The sequence below is a fragment of the Dendrobates tinctorius genome, unplaced genomic scaffold, assembly GCF_039654945.1.
Source record: "Dendrobates tinctorius isolate UK_male_01 unplaced genomic scaffold, ASM3965494v1 ptg000015l, whole genome shotgun sequence".
Classification (NCBI taxonomy): Eukaryota; Metazoa; Chordata; class Amphibia; order Anura; family Dendrobatidae; genus Dendrobates; species Dendrobates tinctorius.
In genome coordinates, this window is record NW_027361683.1 from 47,537,927 (window position 1) to 47,552,321 (window position 14,395).

The 14,395-nt window shown below is 49.9% G+C and overlaps 1 protein-coding gene across 2 annotated transcripts in view; it reads left to right on the forward strand.

The window, feature by feature from the left end:
* Positions 1-14,395, forward strand: part of CTPS1 (CTP synthase 1) — a 114,119-nt gene that overhangs the window by 66,818 nt on the left and 32,906 nt on the right. For both annotated transcript variants that reach the window (XM_073564152.1, XM_073564153.1), the window contains exons 14-16: positions 3-99; positions 5,770-5,825; positions 6,429-6,525. In XM_073564152.1, coding sequence (XP_073420253.1) covers positions 3-99; positions 5,770-5,825; positions 6,429-6,525 — 250 coding nt within the window. The remainder of the gene's footprint in view (positions 1-2; positions 100-5,769; positions 5,826-6,428; positions 6,526-14,395) is intronic.

Below are 14,395 nucleotides of genomic sequence, written 5' to 3' on the forward strand. Positions count from 1 at the left end.
AGGTCATTGACATGCCTGAACACAACCCAGGCCAGATGGGTGGGACCATGAGATTGGGAAAGAGGAGAACAATCTTCCACTCACAGAATTCCATGTTAAGTATGTGATTTGGATTATATATGGGCATATTTTGGAACTTTTGTGTTATTTTGTAATATTTCTGTTCTTGCGATTATTAAAGGGAACCTGTCAGCAGGATTGTGCTCATTAACCTACAGTGTCAGGTCAGCGCCGTTATTCTGATTACAGTGATAACTGGGATGATGAAATCCGTCTTGTGGTTGTTTAATCTTTAAGCCCCGGAGCACGAGCATATCATTAACTGAAAACTGCAAATAAAGATTAAACAACAACCACAAGACGGATTTCATCAACCGAGGTTTCTCTATCGCCTCGTTGGGGGACACAGAAACCATGGGGTGTATGCTGCTGCCACTAGGAGGCTGACACTATGTAGAAAAGTTAGCTCCTCCTCCGCAGTGTACACCCCACCGACAGGAAGTAGGATGTTCAGTTTAGCTTAGTGTCAGTAGGAGGTGGACACGGGTCTTTCATTAGACCCATATCTACCTCGGTGTGCGTCGTTTCTTTTCAGATTTTCAGAGGGATACAGAGAGAGTGGTCACATCTGTAGTCCCACAAAGAGACTGAGTACGGCATGTACTGCCACCCCGTATCCTCATAGCTCTCCACAGCAGGACCCAAAGCCCCGAGCACGGATGCGTGTCAGGCGTTCCAGAGGTCCTCGTCTCCCGTCTCCCACCCATTCGCCCACCAGAGCCTGTCTGTCTAGCAGAGACGCGGACATCCCTCTACATGCATGATGAAGGTACCAATCTTCCTCCACAGGTTTTTGCATGCAGAAGACAGGAACAGGGTAAGTATGGGACTAAGGCTTCTCTCAGCAGCCTCTTCCTCTACCGGGACCCCGGAGTGGTATGTCTCCCAAGGCTTCTATCAGCAGCCTCTCCCTCTACCGGGACCCCTGAGGGTATGTCTCCCAAGGATTCTCTTAGCAGCCTCCCCCTCTCCTCCCCGCCCAGCTGCACTTATCTCACTTCATCTCGGCAGCCGGGCTGCAGGCAGGGATTCATTGGGGATGGTCGCAGCGGCAGGGCAGCGTTGCTCCACGCCGCCCCGCGCTCCCCGGTGGCCGCCGAATCTACTTCAGGCCCCGGCTTCAACTTGGGCCTTGCACGGCGTCGCGGCCACGCCCCCCGCCTTCTTCCTCAGGCGGGCTTCTCTCCTGCCTGTTTTGGGCCCTCCCACCGCGCTCTCCCTCTAGGTTTGCGTCCCTGAGGCGGCGCACGGCTCCACCCATTCCTCCTAGCCTGCCTATTGTGTTCGGACTGTGCCATCTTGGGCCTTCTAACAGTGTGATTATTTCCACTCATTCCTCCTCCCTCGGCCCCTCAGTAAAAGCGCGCGCTTTTCTGCCCTGCTCCTCCAGGCTGCCTCCACTTACTCAGTCCCCCAACCTCCGGCACCGCTTAAGGGGTGGTTGTTTTCTCCCAGATTGGGACCCGGTTAGTGTCTTCACCGGGCAGGTCCAGCCGTTTCCTGCCCATCTACTCGGCCTAGACAGGTACAGTGCGGAGCATATTCCACTTATATTAAATGGCCTCACTATCCGCAGGTCCAATGATGGGGCATTGAGTCCAAATTTCCTAGGTAAACTGATGGGAATTGTGCTATAGCGGTGCAGTCTCTCATGTAAGCAGTGCAGTCTTTAGTGTAATAAGTACTCCTAGCCGTGCTATCAATAGTAGTATAGCCGGGCAGTCACTGGCATTATGGTGCTCTGGAAACGTGCGTTCACCAACAGAACAGTGCTCCAGAGCCGTACAGTCGCTAACGTAATAGTACCTGGCGTCGTGTGGTCACTGGGGTAATAGTGACCTACAGCCGGTAGTACTCTAGAGCCGTGCAGCCCTAGCGCAATTGTAATGTAGAGCCACCGGCCATTCTAGGCTGAGCGTCACCGCATTCGTCAGGTGGCGACCGCTAAGCAGCTTGAGCCTGGGCTGAGACCCGAATGGGAGATCGGCCTGTGCTCGCAGGTCTGGGGTCATGCATAACATTCACTGGCGTAATAGTAATCTCCTACCACTCAGCCTCTAGTGTCTAGCTTCTACTGTCAAAAGAATTGACTGGTCACAATATACTTTAATACAGACGTGGTACGGCTTACTACCTGTGAAGCCGTTATTCTACTTAATGTCACCAGGTATCCAGACCCAGACCACAACACAGAAGCCGTTATGCTGCCTAATGTCGTCAGGTATCCAGGCCTAGACCGCACCGCGACACAGAAGCGGCCGTCTCCTGTATCCTTCTCTGGGTCCTATCCACGCTGATTTGTTCACAGGGCTATATTATATCCGCTATCCAGGCTTCCGATGCAACACCTGCCAGGTACTGTGTTTTGAAATGACTGCATTGCTGTGGAGACGTGTTCTGGCGTTGACTTCTTCAGTGGTACTGGTGTTCAGGTGAGTCATACGCCCTCGTATTCAAGTTCCTCGCGTCCTGTTGCAGCAGTATTCTATCTCTTGTCGAGCACTTGGATAGTCCTCTACCAGACAGGTTTAGTCAATACGCCATCTTTCCGGTAACTCAACCGTATCCGAGGTCCAGCGACTATACCGGCCCGGCTCTACTGTCCCATTGTCAGATGAGTCAGGAGAGCCCTCTCTTACGTTCCTCAGGGTCCTTTGCAGCGTCTGCCTAACTCCCGTATAATCACCACTCTGGATGAGGTGACGGCATTTATTACCTCCAGCGGGCTGCAGCTGCGATTCCAAGCCTCTTTCATGTGAGTCTAAGACATCTTTCAGCTGCTTATTTCTTAGTCAATAACATCTGTGGTTTGTTAACTGTTAAATGTAAAAGGCTACCATGTCCAAACGGAGGGGATCTCTGTACCACAGGGCGGATCTCCGTAGCAACATAACTGTATACTACACCTTCAGGTAGGTCAGACACTCTCGTATGAGGTACGGATGGTCGAGATTTACTGTAGCATGTTCTGGACCCTTGAGGTGAGTTACTCCACAAGAGTTTTGTCCCACCTTCTGTTCAGTTTTCAGTACCGTCCGCAGGCTAGCATTGCTGCCCGGTGGGTTACGCCTATCATTAAGGTTTGGCTAATAGTAGATTATAGGTTCTAGTATGTCCTAAGGACCTTCGAGCTACCACAATACCTAAGCTCCTTATTTGTCGGATCTTACCTATTCTTTCTTACAGACACCGGATAAAGCCTCCAGCGGATCACAGATGTGACTTCTGACCATGACTGGGACAAGTATCTCACCTCTGACAGGAGTGGGATCTCACTCTGCGCAAGTATCGACCAGGGTAGACAGCTGCTCCAGTCTTGGATCTAAGGATGAGTATGGTGATAACAGGTTTCTTATTTCAGCTAGAGTTGTAATTTTCTCACTGTGTTCTTCGGGCGCGTGTGGTCATAGACTTAGGCACGTGGATCTACACACTGCAATCCCCCCCATGCTCCAGAGGGTCCAGGATGGATTCGGCCGTTTACATCGTCATAAGGATTAACCTTCTTTTCATCAGCCTAGTTGTCTTTCTGGGGTCTTTATGGTCTACCTAGAGCCAACTTTCTTTGCAGTTGACATACTTCATGTTTTTGCCGTGGCTCGACTATTCGTTTTTATAAGTCCAGCTGGACTAATTTTTTTCAGATTCACCCTCATCCCTGTATGTGGGGTTTATCTTCCTCTTGATCTCAGTCTAAAAGGTCATCCAGTAGCTTTCAGTCTACCTGCTTAATCGAGCAATCAGTTGTGTCTTCAAAGCCAACCTGTGCCTACATTGCAGCGATTAGATCCATTCAGTACGTTTTCAGTGTTCGGTTCTTTAGCAGGTTCTCAGGGCCTGCTCTCACAGCTTGTCATATTCTCATGGAACGGACTTCAGCCGTTTCCAAACAATGTGGCGCCTCGGTATATCTTTTTCTCCTGAGCGCTTCACAAATTAGACTACTTCTGCGACTACAAACCCTCCGGTTCCAAGTTCTCTGCTACGACCTTTCCTCGTCCAGACGTTCTGCACTCAGGGATACCAACGTCGAATTCACACAGTAGTTAACTGGATCAACCTTCAAAGCACCTGCTGCTATAGCGTGTCCTGCCTTAGCACCCTCTCGTGTTGCGAAGTTCTATAGACGCGTGCCTATTTTGCTCAGAGTATTCTTTCTGGTGACCGGTCGGAAAATTTGACCGTCCTTACTGTCCAAAAAATTTTCTTGCAGGGAGACATGGGTTTTCGCCTAATCGTTCCCATCTAAGGGTCCATTTGGCTTTCTGTTCCCGAGTGGAATTATGCCCATCAAGGTCCCTCACCAACTTTCCGTTCCTTCCGTATAGCTCCAATAGGCCAAATTATTAAGCAGCTCACCGGAAGGACAAGCGCTCCCCTTCCTCAAGCTCAGACTCGTTGTTTCTTCTGTGCCTCTTCCTCAGCATGACGTTTAGAGATCTAGGATTGAGTCCATCCTTGTTTTTTTCAGGAAGGAAATTTCTTCGTTCAACATTTACGTTCTGTGAATCGCAGGATTTTTTCCTGGTTCAATGAAGCTCTTATCCAGGTCCTGAGTCTTCAGGGCTTTGGCGATGTCTACTTTTGCACGAACGGGCTCATCTTCCCTTTTAGTTGATGTCTTTCTCTTCAGACTCTCAACCACTCCTGGGGTCTTACACAGTGTGTAGCAGCTGTGGTGCACTTCCTGTGGATTAACGGTCCACTCTCCGTCATTCTAAATTCACTTTCTTTCGTCCGCCTCGGACTCTTCTTTCGTGACGCCCTCTCATCAGGCTACTTGGCCACAGCAACGGTACTTCTCAAGCTCAGGCTTGAGGTGTAGAGTTCCTCTGGCCTTCAGGTTAGACTTCTGTTCGAGGGAACTGGGCGGCATTAATAGGGTTGCCGGATCAGGAAGGGCTGCGTTCCTTTTAAGTTCGACGCACTCTGCCTGGGCAGTGTGTGTCCTCCTGACGGTACTCTCTGGGCCTTCGTCGGACACCTTTGTAGTGCAATGATATGTCCCCCACAGGTCCATAAGACTTTCAAGCCCATGCCTAGCTTCAGCAAGTGCCGATCGGGGTAAAAAAAAGACCTCGCAGGTGACCTTGCAGGCGACGAGGGTGACTTCCTCGTCCTGATGGAGTTATTTGCTGTTCCCTCCTCTTGGGGACTGCTTTGGGACGTCCCTTGGTTTCTGTGTCCCCCAATGAGGCGATAGCGATAACAAGATTTTTAGTTGCTTACCGTAAAATCTGTTTCTCTGAGCCTTCATTGGGGGACACAGCACCTCCCAAGTTGAACAGCTCGGTTTAGTGTATAACATTGTTACAGTGTGGAATTGTGTTTTTCTGTGGTTTTTATATCGTTCACAGATTGCTTCTCCTACTACTTTCTCACTAACTGAACATCCTACTTCCTGTCGGTGGGGTGTACACTGCGGAGGAGGAGCTAACTTTTTTTCTACATAGTGTCAGCAGCATACACCCCATGGTTTCTGTGTCCCCCAATGAAGGCTCAGAGAAATAGATTTTACGGTAAGCAACTAAAAATCCTGTTATTGTAATCAGTAAACAGAGCCGACCTGACACTGTCTGTAGGTTACTGTGCACAATCCTGCTGACAGGTTCCCTTTAATTGTAGGACTGTAAAATGAATACAGGTATTCATCATTGAAATGTAAGGAGGGTTACAATCTATTTTCAAATTTTCCTTTCTTCTCTCTAGGAAAACTTTATGGTGGTCAGGAGTTTATAGAAGAAAGACATCGGCACAGATATGAGGTTCTTAGTTTTGTATTCCTTTCTTACCATTAATATTAATCACGTGGGTTTAATTTTCTTGCATTCATCGCTTCACCATGCTTTCTATTTCCTTTGAAGCTCTGACTTTTTGTTATATAAAAAAAAAAAAAAAAATTCTGTAGATCCCAATTGAACATTGGTCTAAAGGTGAGCAAGTTTTAACACCTTTCCTACCTTAGACGTATAGTATGTACTTTTGCGGCATATGTCAGCAAATGATCTTTTTGGATATATACTTTCAAGGAGCGATTTTGATCTTTCATATGATTATTGGCTGGAGAAAAGAGAAAAAAAAACAGGGTTAACTTTATTTTAATGATCTGTGACTTGTTGGCTAAAATTTTATTTTTAAATTTTTCCAGATGAATAATAAGTTTGATTTGTTGAAATTTTTTATTTTAATAATTATGGGCACCATAATAGTATCGAAGAAGCATGATGGGTTATGCAGATATAATATGAACACACACATGAGGCTGTATTATAGGTGTGTGAATCTGGCCTTACAGTCACTCCTCTCGTCTGTCTTGCTGTGTGGCTGCTAGTTACATGGAACTAAAGGTTATTTTATTTTTTTGAAAGGTCAATCCAGAACTTCGACATGAGCTCGAGTCTCGAGGTCTGGCTTTTGTTGGTCAGGATACAGAAGGCGAAAGGATGGAGATTGTTGAGTTAGAAGGTAAGAACATATATTTGACTGTTATTTAATGAGGTTGTCATGCAATTGAATTTAACACCTACACGCTGAGAAGGTGGTACCTGCAGTTGATGAGTTGGTTCCTTCTCGCTGCAGATTTGCAATGAGGAAACACATAAAAGTGAACTGTAGTCAAGCATCCAACCTCTCACTACTCTATGGTTTAATCTTAAAAAAACAAGCAAGACTGTAGTTTTATGCTTTCTCGCCAACGTCTTCCCCTACCACAACTCATCCTGCAAACAAAGCAAGCCCTTTTCTTTATCGCCTTATTGGGGGACACAGATTACCATGGGTGTATGCTGCTACTGCTAGGAGGCTGACATTATGCAAAACAAGAAAATTAGCTCCTCCCCGGCAGTATACACCCACCGACGGGCACCGAGCACCTCAGTTTGTGCTTAGTGTCTGTAGGAGGCGGACCGGGATCTCCCCAGATCCGCTCTTATTAATATCCCTTTTTTCTTTTAGGTTTCCAGTCGAACCTTTTAATCTTTTTTCGCTTTATTTTTCAGGTTCTCCGTCAGGAAACAGGGTGTAGCTTCACCCTGATTTCCCATATCAGGCGGCTGAGCGAGCAGTGTGGTGTCATCCACATCGCACCTCTCAGTTCCGCAGGCAGGACTTTGGCCCTATCACCTTCCGGTGCTAGGGGCTGTGGACCGGTGGCTAGTCCTTGCCAATTACCCTCCTCACCCCTCTCTCTGGACAGGGCTGAGAGGAAGACGGCGGTCGCAGGAGGTCTACGCCGTCTTCTGCAAGATGTGGGCATAGAGGATCTTCCCCAGTGGCTTTCACCGTGGGCCCCTGTGACAGCCTCTTCAGGGACGTCAGGTAAGTGCCTGTACGATCCCTCCAGGCCCCACATCATACCCAGCTGCCTGCCAGCCAGCGTACCTCTGCATCCCAGATTTGAATCTCCCACCCCTTCTCTGCATGCCGCGCGCCGACCTCTCAGCCACGCGTCTCCCTTCCGGTGAGAGGGGACAGGTCAGTGAGCATAGGGGGAGTTGTCGCCATCAGCGCAGTATCATACCGGCGCTTATATCGCCCCCCCCCCCCCCCCCCGGAGTGGCTTCACCGGTTCAGGCAGTGCGGGGCTGCGGCGTCCGGGTCAGTTTCACTTTCGTTCGGGCGCCTCAGCGCGCTCCTCCTCTGTTCTGAGCGCGCTTTCCTGCACGCCCTTTTCTACCCCATCACAGGGCTCCTTTCACTTTGTTACTCCAGCCTCCTCCTCCTTTCTCCAATCGCGGCACGGCTGCAAAGCTCTGCCCCTCCTTCCTAATCGGGTGTTTCCTGGTTCCTCATCTCTCTTCCTGCGCTGTTTGGGGGACACTTCAGCATTCGGCTGCTCATCTGAATCTGGGTAGGCTCTACACTGTGGTGCTAATGAGCTCCCCTCTGCAGTTTTTCGCACGACCTATTGCGGTCTCTCAACGCATTTTTACTTATGCCCAATCCTTCAAGGGATCTCTGCTTCAGGCCCACCGCTACTCATTACGCCTGTGCGCGCTGTAAGAAGAAGTGGGCTTCGGGTCGCCCGTCCTGCAGTCCTTCCGCTATGTCTGCATCCCAGGAGCACGCAGAGTCCGGGGCCGAGGACGCTCAACCTCCCCCGGAGTGGGCCATTGTAATGTCTCAGTCGGTCTCTGACTTGACTAAGGTTTCCCAGTCGCTGGTCCAGGTCTTGGAACGACTTCCACAGCTGTCTACTGCCACCTGCGCGCCGACCGCCTCTCAGGGTGAGTCGTCCGCTCCTGACCGCGACCTTCCGAGAGACAGACAAAGCAGGAGCTCTAGGAAGCGGGCTCTGTCTACCTCGTCCTCTAGCTCGCAGGGTCCCTCTGAGCCTGTCAGATTGCATTCTCCTTCCTCCGATGGCGACTCCAGGTCTGGCAATGACTCTCAATCGGAATCGAGTTCAGAGGCAGACAATGTTTCTAAAACGCGGGACATGGTCGATAGTCTCATTTCAGCTATTTTTCAAACCCTTAAAATTAAGCAGGACAAGGCTCCCCCTCAGGAATGCTCTGTACTCCTTAAACGAGCAAGACCTCCATCTCGGACCTTTCCCAATCACAAAGACTTCGATACTACTTTGGCCAAATACTGGGAGCGCCCTGAGCAACGTTTCTCAGGCCGCAAGTACTTGACGTGCTGTACCCTTTTGAGGCAGACCTGCTCACAAAATGGGCCAAGGCTCCTGAGGTGGATCCCCCGGTTTCCCGGATAGCCTCCAAAACGGTGCTATCCCTACCAGATGGGGCATCGCTTAAAGATCCTACGGACAGGCAGATCGAATCTCTGGCTAAGTCAATTTTTGAGGCATCCGGCGCCTCTGTCCTATTTTCGCATCAGCCTGGGTAGCGAAAGTCATATCCGCTTGGGCAAAAATCCTTCGCAGGGGCATATTGGCAACAGCTCCTCAGGACGAGTTGGCAGATCTTGCAGATCAGATTAACCATGCGGGTAAATACCTTTTGGCCGCCTCCTTGGATGCAGCTGGGTGCGTGGCCAGGGCAAATAGCAACATAGTAGCTATACGCCGAGTTCTTTGGCTAAAGTCATGGAATGCGGATACCACTTCAAAAAAGTCCCTTACTAATCTGCCATTCCACGGTTCTAGACTCTTTGGAGCCAAGCTGGACCAGCTGATCTCCGATGCCACTGGTGGTAAAAGCACCTCTCTTCCCCAGTCTCGCCCTTGACGTTTCCTTAATAGAAGGGGTTTTCGCCCGTTTAGGCCCTTTCGTCCCTTCTCGTCCACGGACAGATCTGGCCAGCAGGATCGCTCATCGGCCACTAGAGAGCGAGATCAGAAAAAGCCATCCTACAAACCAGCTCCCCGCTGGAGATCTAGAGGACAATATTCCAGGGCTTCAGGCACCAGTTCCGGCAGGTTTTCTTCCAAGTGACGGGTCACCCCCACCTGGAAGTTCTTCCAGGGTGGGAGGCAGACTTTCCTTTTTCGTGGATACTTGGCTGTCTGTTGTCGACGACGCTTGGGTCAGAGAAATCGTTGCATCCGGCTACAAGATCGAATTTGCTTCTCCCCCGAACAGACGTTTTTTCCGGTCTCGGCCTCAGCAACAGCGGTCCCAGACTCCGGGGTTTCTCCAGGCCATTGCCTCCCTTCTTTCCGCCGGAGTGATTGTTCCCGTTCCCTCAAACGAACGGTTTTCCGGGTTTTACTCCAATCTCTTCGTAGTCCCGAAGAAAGACTGCTCCCTTCGTCCAATTCTGGACCTCAAGTTGCTCAATCGCCACGTGAAGATTCTTCATTTCAAAATGGAGTCTCTTCGGTCGGTGATTGCCTCCATGGAGCCCGGGGAATTCCTCTGCTCTGTGGACATTCGGGACGCCTATCTGCACATTCCGGTTTGTGTGCAACATCAGAAGTATCTTCGTTTTGCGGTTCAGGGAGACCACTATCAGTTCACGGCTCTTCCTTTCGGCCTAGCTTCAGCGCCCCGTGTTTTCACGAAGGTGATGGCGACCGTCATGGCCATCCTTCGCTCCAGAGGGATTCTCAAGAAACGTCTCTTTGACACTTTTCATTCTCTACTCAATCCAAGAGTACAGGCCCCAACCACGGAGCTCCGAGCTGACGATCTGGCCAATTACTTCAAAGAAAAAATTGACCAGATCCGACAGGAAATTATCTCCAAATCCCCTCATACCATGCACTGTCCTCCCTCCCCCACTGCATCTAACTCACTCTCTGATTTTGAACCAGTCACAGAAGAAGAAGTAAGCAGGCTCCTTGCATCTTCTCGCCCAACTACTTGCACCAGTGACCCATTTCCGTCACATCTCCTCCAGTCCCTTTCCCCTGCTGTCACCCCTCACCTAACTAAAATATTTAACCTCTCTCTCTCTTCTGGTATTTTTCCCTCCTCATTTAAGCATGCCATCATACATCCACTACTTAAAAAACCATCCCTCGACCAAAACTGTGCCGCTAACTATAGACCTGTCTCTAATCTTCCCTTCATCTCTAAACTCCTGGAACGCCTGGTCCACTCCCGTCTTATCCGCTATCTCTCAGAAAACTCTGTTCTCGACCCTCTCCAATCCGGTTTCCGCTCTTTACACTCCACTGAAACTGCCCTCACTAAAGTCTCTAATGATCTGCTAACAGCTAAATCAAATGGTCATTACTCCATGCTAATTCTCTTGGATCTCTCTGCAGCATTCGACACTGTGGATCATCAGCTCCTCCTCACTATGCTCCATTCCATTGGCCTCAAGGACACCGTTCTCTCCTGGTTCTCCTCCTATCTCTCCGACCGCTCCTTTACTGTTTCTTTTGCCGGTTCCTCCTCCTTTCACCTTCCCCTTACTGTTGGGGTTCCTCAAGGATCGGTTCTAGGCCCCCTCCTTTTCTCCTTGTACACTGCCCCTATTGGTCAAACAATCAGTAGATTTGGTTTCCAGTACCATCTCTATGCTGATGACACCCAATTATACGCTTCGTCTCCTGACATCACGCCAGCCTTTCTAGAAAACACTGGCGATTGTCTAAACGCTGTGTCTAATATCATGTCCTCACTATATCTGAAACTGAACCTGTCAAAGACTGAACTCCTTGTGTTTCCTCCCGCTACTAATGTACCTACACCCGACATTGCCATTTCCGTCTGTGGTTCCACTATTACTCCCCAGCAACATGCCCGCTGTCTTGGGGTCATACTTGATTCCGAGCTTTCCTTTGCCCCCCACATTCGATCACTGGCTCGCTCTTGTCATCTGCACCTCAAAAACATTTCTAGAATTCGACCTTTTCTTACTTTTGACTCTGCAAAAACTCTTACTGTTTCTCTTATTCATTCTCGTCTCGACTATTGTAACTCTCTTCTAATCGGTCTCCCTCTTACAAAACTCTCCCCTCTCCAATCTGTCTTGAATGCTGCAGCCAGGATCATATTCCTCACCAATCGTTACACCGATGCCTCTACCTTGTGCCAGTCATTACACTGGCTACCCATCCACTCCAGAATTCAGTATAAACTTATTACCCTCACCCACAAAGCCCTCCATGGCTCAGCACCACCCTACATCTCCTCCCTTGTTTCAATATACCACCCTACCCGCGCCCTCCGTTCTGCTGATGACCTGAGGTTAGTATCCTCAATAGTCAGAACCTCCCACTCCCGTCTCCAAGACTTTACACGTGCCGCGCCAATTCTTTGGAATGCACTTCCCAGGTCAATACGATTAGTCCCCAATCCCCACAATTTTAAGCGTGTCCTGAAAACGCATTTATTCAGACTGGCCTATCGCCTCAACACATTAACCTAACCAATCCCTGTGTGGCAGAGCCAAAAGTCTTACCATAACCAGGTTCCCAGCATCATGTTCCCACATGCTTTATGCATCCATTAGCCCTCTGTGTCTGTACTGTTACACACTTAACATTATGGCTGGTCCATACAATCAGGGCAACTGTTACCACCCACCTTTCGTGTCTACCTCTTTCCTCATAGACTGTAAGCTTGCGAGCAGGGCCCTCACTCCTCTTGGTATTTGTTATAATCTACTGTATGTGATTATTGTTATGCTGTAATGTCTATTGTCTGTACAAATCCCCTCTGAAATGTAAAGTGCTGCGGAATATGTCGGCGCTATAAAAATAAAATTTATTATTATTATTATTATTCTCATCATTCCTTATCTGGACGATCTTTTGATCAAGGGCTTGTCTCGTCAGGACTGCCTCCAGAGTCTTCAGATCACTCTGGACACACTCGGTTGGCTAGTCAACAGGGAGAAGTCGATTCTGATCCCCACTCAGCGTCTGACCTTTCTGGGCATGGAATTCGACACGGAGCTAGCCCGAGTGTTTCTTCCGAGGGAAAAGATTGCGGCTCTTTCCAAGGGCATCAGAGTTCTCAAGAGGCCAACTCCCATTCCCATTCGGTCCTGCATGAAGGTTCTGGGCAAAATGGTGGCTTCCATGGAAGCAGTGCCCTTTGCGCAGTTTCATCTTCGCCCCCTCCAGCTGTCTCTGCTTTCAGCCTGGGACAAGACCACAATGTCCTTGGACCGTCCTATTCGGCTCCCTCTGAGTGAGGCAATCTCTCTCTTGGTGGTTACTGCCGGCGTCAGTTCTCCAAGGGAGGTCCTTCCTTCCGCCTCGGTGGCAAGTCATCACCACCGATGCCAGTCTTCTGGGATGGGGAGCCGTGTTCCATCAGAAAGCGGCCCAAGGACGCTGGAACCCACAGGAGACTCTCCTCTCAATCAATCTTCTGGAGATCAGAGCAATCTTCCTGGCCCTTCTTCACTGGCAGCCTCTCCTCTCCGGCAAGCCGGTCCGTATTCAGTCAGACAACGCCACGGCCGTAGCGTACATAAACCATCAGGGGGGCATGCGCAGCAACCAAGTAATGTCGGAAGTGGCCAAGATATTCCGCTGGGCAGAACGTTACGTTCCGGCAATCTCCGCCGTTCATATTCCAGGGGTGGAAAATTGGGCAGCCGACTTTCTGAGTCGTCAGGGCCTAGCGTCCGGCGAATGGTCCCTGCATCCCACAGTCTTCGATCAGATATGCCACCGTTGGGGCACCCCGGATGTCGATCTCATGGCATCTCGGATGAACCACAAAGTGCCGCGGTTCGTAGCCAGGTCCAGGGACCCTCTGGCCATCGCGTGCGACGCTCTGGTGATTCCGTGGTCCCAGTTTCAACTTCCTTATCTGTTCCCGCCTCTGGCCTTGATCCCACGAGTGGTCAAAAAGATAAAATCGGAAGGCGTACCAGTGATTCTTGTCGCTCCAGATTGGCCAAGACGGCCTTGGTACGCGGAACTGGTCAACATGCTCGCGGACGTCCCCTGGAGGCTTCCAGACCGTCCAGACCTTCTCTCGCAAGGCCCCCTTTACCACGAGAATTCTCAGTCTCTGAGTTTGACGGCATGGCCGTTGAGACCGCAATCCTGAAGGAATCAGGTCTGTCCAGTCAGGTTATTCAAACTATGATCAGAGCCAGGAAACCAGCCTCTTCCCGCATCTACCATAGGTACTGGAAGGTGTTTTTCCGTTGGTGCGATGATAAAAAAGTCTTCCCAATGTCCTTTTCTATCCCATCTATCCTTGGGTTTCTTCAGTCTGGTTTAGAAGCGGGTCTGTCCCTTAGTACGCTCAAGGGCCAGGTTTCCGCTCTCTCTATCCTCTTCCAAAGAGAGAGAGGTTTTGACCTGTGGTAGAGAAGCTTTCTCCAAGGGGTCTCCCATGTGGCTCCTCCTCATCATTCGCCGATAGACCCGTGGGATCTCAATCTCGTTCTTAGCGCTCTCCAGAAGGCGCCGTTCGAGCCTATCCAGGACATTCCTTTGTCCCTTCTCTCGTGGAAGGTCACCTTTTTGATTGCCATTACATCCATCAGAAGAGTTTCTGATTTGGCGCCTTGTCATGTCGTTCCCCTTACCTGATTCTCCATCAGGATAAGGTCGTCCTCAGGCCCATTCCTTCTTTTCTTCCAAAGGTGGTTTCCTCTTTCCATATCAATGAGGATATCACTCTCCCATCTTTTTGTCCGGCTCCCTCTCATCCTCTTGAGAAGTCTCTCCACAAACTGGACGTAGTTAGAGCCCTGCGTATTTATCTTGCCAGGACCTCTTCCTTTCGTCAGTCTGATTCCTTGCTGGTCATCTCTGAAGATCGCCAGAAAGGACTTCCAGCATCCAAATCCACGATCGCTCGTTGGATTCGTTCTACCATTCTGGAAGCGTACCGATTTCAGGAAAAACGGCCCCCTCCGGGGGTAAGAGCTCACTCCACCCGGGCTGTGGCGGCTTCGTGGGCTGTTCGTCACCAGGCTTCGGCCATGCAAATTTGCAAGGCCGCAACCT